The sequence below is a fragment of the Lactuca sativa genome, chromosome 9, assembly GCF_002870075.4.
Source record: "Lactuca sativa cultivar Salinas chromosome 9, Lsat_Salinas_v11, whole genome shotgun sequence".
NCBI classification, from domain to species: Eukaryota; Viridiplantae; Streptophyta; class Magnoliopsida; order Asterales; family Asteraceae; genus Lactuca; species Lactuca sativa.
In genome coordinates, this window is record NC_056631.2 from 191,604,523 (window position 1) to 191,608,692 (window position 4,170).

Sequence of the window (4,170 nt, forward strand, 5' to 3'; positions counted from 1 at the left end):
GCGTTACGCCTAACAGCAACGTTATGAAGCTTTTCGTAACGGCGAAACCACGCCTCATGCCATGACGCGCCTTTTAGAACACTGAAGGTAATATATATGTAAGATATTTATTAGAAAGGCTTTATATATGTAATGTATTCAATGTATTAAAGTCTCATTAATTTTAATAATTAAATTTTTTTCTTATTTTTCTTAAATTCAAACTTCACAAATTGTTAAAATTTCATATTTAATTTTTTTTTAAATAAACTCATATAATACATGGGTCTCACACCTAGTTAATATTATTTAAATTTATTATTAACATTTGTATAAATATATTGTTTTTGACTTATTATAGGAACAAATGGGACTGAAGTCGTACCATATTTAGGGTTGGAAATAAATGCGCTTCAAAGAAGGTTTCAGTTGGTATACAAGTCGAAAACAAAAGATTGGGTAAGTGATAAACGAAATGAATGCGTTGTCTAAATATGTTATTATTATTAATTATAGTTTTTTGTTTAAGGTATATTATTATTATTATTTTAATGTTTAAATTTTGTAGTTTGTTTTAATTATCGTATGTTTATTGTTTTCTTTATTTTAGGAGAAATTTCAAGACGAACATGAGAAAATGCAAAGTGGGGTCGGGGAAGGCAAAGAAGTAGATGAGGAAGAATGTTTAGAACGTGTCGTAGGGACGAGATGCGGGCATGCTCGTGGAGTGGGTAGGAGACCAACTGCCAACTTCAGTTTAATTCCAAATGGATGACCTTCCACTTCCAAATCTTCCCAATCTTAATCTCAATTTGATACACAACAAATGCAATAATACTTGCAACAATATAATGCACCATTGGCGGCATGTATTCCTAAGTTCGTAACTTTCTATTCAACTCTAACACACAAAGAAATTACCTCTCAACAATTTGTCGAGAAGAAGAAGAAGAAGAAGAAGAAGAAGAAGAAGATGATTGATGTTTTCTATTATTTTGAACAATGTTAAGTACTTATTGTAATATTAAACTTGAATTTAATATTTTGAATTTGAACAATGGTAGCTAGTTATTGTATCTCAATTATTATATGCTGCAAAGTTTTTGGACTTGTTAAAAATACAGGAATGGTAATATACAAAATTTATAAAAAAAAACTAGTGGCAATCCCGACGACAAGTCGTTGCTATGTACATCTAATCAATAAATAAAAACCTGTAGTGACGACAAGTCGTTGTTATAGCTTGTACCTATTACGACGACATGTCGTCGCTAAGCTATCCCGACGACTTGTTGTCGCCAGAGATAATTAATAATAAAAATTTTCGAAAATATCCTCGACGAAACCTTTACCACGACATGCCGTCGGAATTGGGGGAACCTATGACGACGACTATTTTGACCTATCCCGGCAGGCCTATGCCGACAACTTAGTACCGACGACATGTTGTATACGTCAGAAATTGTGGTCGCCATAAGGGGTTAATGTTGTAGTGTTTAGGATGTCTCAATGTAAAATTGGGTTGCAGCTGTAACTAAAAACTATATAAATATATTTTTTGTATGACACCTTTTTTTTTAATATCGTACACTATTTTAGTCTAAAATACATTATGCATGAATCCATGTAAGTCTCTCCACACCACGGGACCAACAACTTCTAGTTAATCATATTTTGATCTATAAAAACGATTTGGCGATTGCGATGAAATATGCTAACGGAGGAGAACATGTTAAAAAATTGTAATGCAAGGCGGATCTAATGAATCGGAACCTTTAGTTTCACAAATGTTTAATTTATTTTATAGTTTACTTCATCTAATATTCTTTATTTATTTTAATGTTTTTTTTCCAAACTTTTAAATTTTTATTGCCTTAACTTTGTAAAATCTAACCGTTTTTTCCCAACTGTTAATTTTAACTAAAATTTTACTAGTAATATATATACACACATGTTAAGATTTACAGGGAAATATCAAAAAAGAAATAATAAAAAAAGTAAAAAACCTGATAGAATTCGATAAATAAAAAATAAACATAATTTAACAAGAAACTCCATCACATTCACTGGAGCACGTGGGACAACTAGGGACAAGTGTCGCGATTTCCTTCACCACCTGAGCTTTATCCGCTTCGAATTGCTCATCGGCTAAATCAGATTACGATTTCAAAAATCCCAATTAATTTGCAGAATTTGAAAACCCCAATGAAATTATGTAAACATGAAAAAGAATTTATATCACCTTTATCGAAAGTGAAATCACTGAAGAATCGAATGAGTTTGCTCCGATTTGCAATTAGAACGTTGACGATATCCGGCGGTTTGTTTTGATTTGCAGGAAAAAGCTTATTCCGATGACGAACAGAAACACAATTAGATTTAGATCTGGTAATAGAACATCACTGGAATCTTGAATTACCTTGAAGACATGGAAAGCTTGCAATTGTATGGTTTTGTTTGAATCTCGGAGAAGATTCATGAGAATCCTCATGTTTTGCAATGAGCTCACGTATCGAACCATCACAGCAGTATTCGATCGATCGAGTAACATCGCTCCTAAAAGCTGTGAAACATTTTTAAATTTTGTTAATTAATTACAAAAAACATGAATTTAATAAAAGATTTGAAGGTGAAGAATAGTAAACCTTGATTGCATTCCTTCTGGTGATGTAATTAGACGATTCCAGAAGCTTATTATACTCCATGAAGAACTGCAACCACGATACATACGTAACAAAACTTGAAAGAATACGACGAAAATAAACCCTGGAATGGAATCTTGAATTCCGATTCATTCGGATTCACTCGAAATCCAAGAACCAAACACGTAGGAATGTGAAATCACTCAAACATGTCATGCAATAGAATCTTGACTTCTCATTACGTTGGATTATATTACAAAAGACGATATTATACGAATCATAACACTTACCCAATCGTAATTATTGTTAAGATATTCAGCAACGATTGATTTATGTCTGGTTAATAGCTCCTTAAACGTTGCTGCTGCATCTGATTCTATGTCAAAATTCGGATCATGTTGAAAGTCGAAAAACATTTGCATATGATTCGATTCCAAGATATATCTACAACATTAACCCAAAGTAAGCAATCTATGCATTTCATTTCATCATCAATAAAGAATATTTACTTAATCAAATGCATGCTCACTTTGCAGCAACCTGATGCCAAACGCAGTCTCTCAAAATAGCACCATACGAAATAGCAGCTTCTGGATCATCATAGCTGAACATTTAACATTTTACAACGATGTGTTATTATATATACCATAATGTAACGTATATATGCTAAATTTTTATAATTCAAAAGCTTACCCAGGTATCAACATATCGAGAATATCGGTGTTTTTCTCTAGATATTCAGCAGCAATGCATCGATTATGAACTTTTTGCCTTAATAGACTTGCAACGACATGAGTGATGTCTTGACGTGCCTAAAAGAATCAAGAAAATGCCAAATTCATCGAGATTTTGTGTGATGAAAACAAGAAAAAATGGAACGTACTCCAGGATCCAAATTAGGAAGATAAACAACTAGAAGACGCAATATATCCTCTTTGAAGAACTCCTGAGTTAACTTGGAACAAGGCTCTAAATGTGGTTGCGACGTTTCATCGCCAAAAAGTACTACCATCATTTCATGAATAAGTCTCGTTAATTCGCGAGCCTGAATGAAAACTATAATTTCAGTAAACATAACCCTTAAACCAATGTTGAAATCTTCATGCAGAGACGTTATAGATTATGCAATACACATGCATGTATACCTTCTCTTGGCGTTTAGCTTCACGAATATCTGGATTTGCATTTACGAAGGTAAGAAGATCACGTACGTGATGAACGAGCTCAATAGGTGTGAGAGCTTTGGAACTGAATAATCGTTTCATTTTTATGGGAATACACAGAGTATAATTGTGATCCCTTGTGTGTGATCGGAAAATGGAGAATTTCTCCGATCAATGATGATACTTCCGTTGTTGAAATTACAGAGAGAGGAAAGATGATTGAAAGTGTAATCACGTCCCACAAATTACCTAATGGAAGAGAAGATTAGTGAATGGATATTGTTATTTACCCGAACGATTCGTAAAACCACTTAAGAAATTCTGATTTTTATTTTTTTTGTCGGCCGTCAGAAACTAACAATATGTGTTTGACGGTTTGTGATTCA

The 4,170-nt window shown here is 33.0% G+C and overlaps 1 protein-coding gene across 1 annotated transcript; it reads right to left on the reverse strand.

Moving 5' to 3' along the window:
• Positions 1-1,820: 1,820 nt before the first annotated feature.
• On the reverse strand, positions 1,821-3,938 carry LOC111904987 (putative MO25-like protein At5g47540). Its single transcript, XM_023900673.3, has 9 exons — positions 3,767-3,938; positions 3,505-3,666; positions 3,315-3,433; positions 3,151-3,225; positions 2,912-3,065; positions 2,625-2,690; positions 2,399-2,542; positions 2,222-2,324; positions 1,821-2,127 (listed from the first exon to the last, which is right to left on the reverse strand). Exons 1-9 carry the CDS (start codon positions 3,884-3,886, stop codon positions 2,021-2,023), a joined length of 1,050 nt encoding a protein of 349 aa, XP_023756441.1. The 5' UTR covers positions 3,887-3,938; the 3' UTR covers positions 1,821-2,020.
• Positions 3,939-4,170: the final 232 nt, after the last annotated feature.

Excerpts from the sequence above, each read along its gene's own strand:
- LOC111904987 (XM_023900673.3), bottom strand. The coding sequence starts at position 3,886 with ATGAAACGATTATTCAGTTCCAAAGCTCTCACACCTATTGAGCTCGTT. Across the intron at positions 3,226-3,314 it reads CTCGATATGTTGATACCTGG|CTATGATGATCCAGAAGCTG; the intron begins GTAAGCTTTTGA and ends TTAAATGTTCAG. Across the intron at positions 2,128-2,221 it reads TGATTTCACTTTCGATAAAG|CCGATGAGCAATTCGAAGCG; the intron begins GTGATATAAATT and ends AATCTGATTTAG.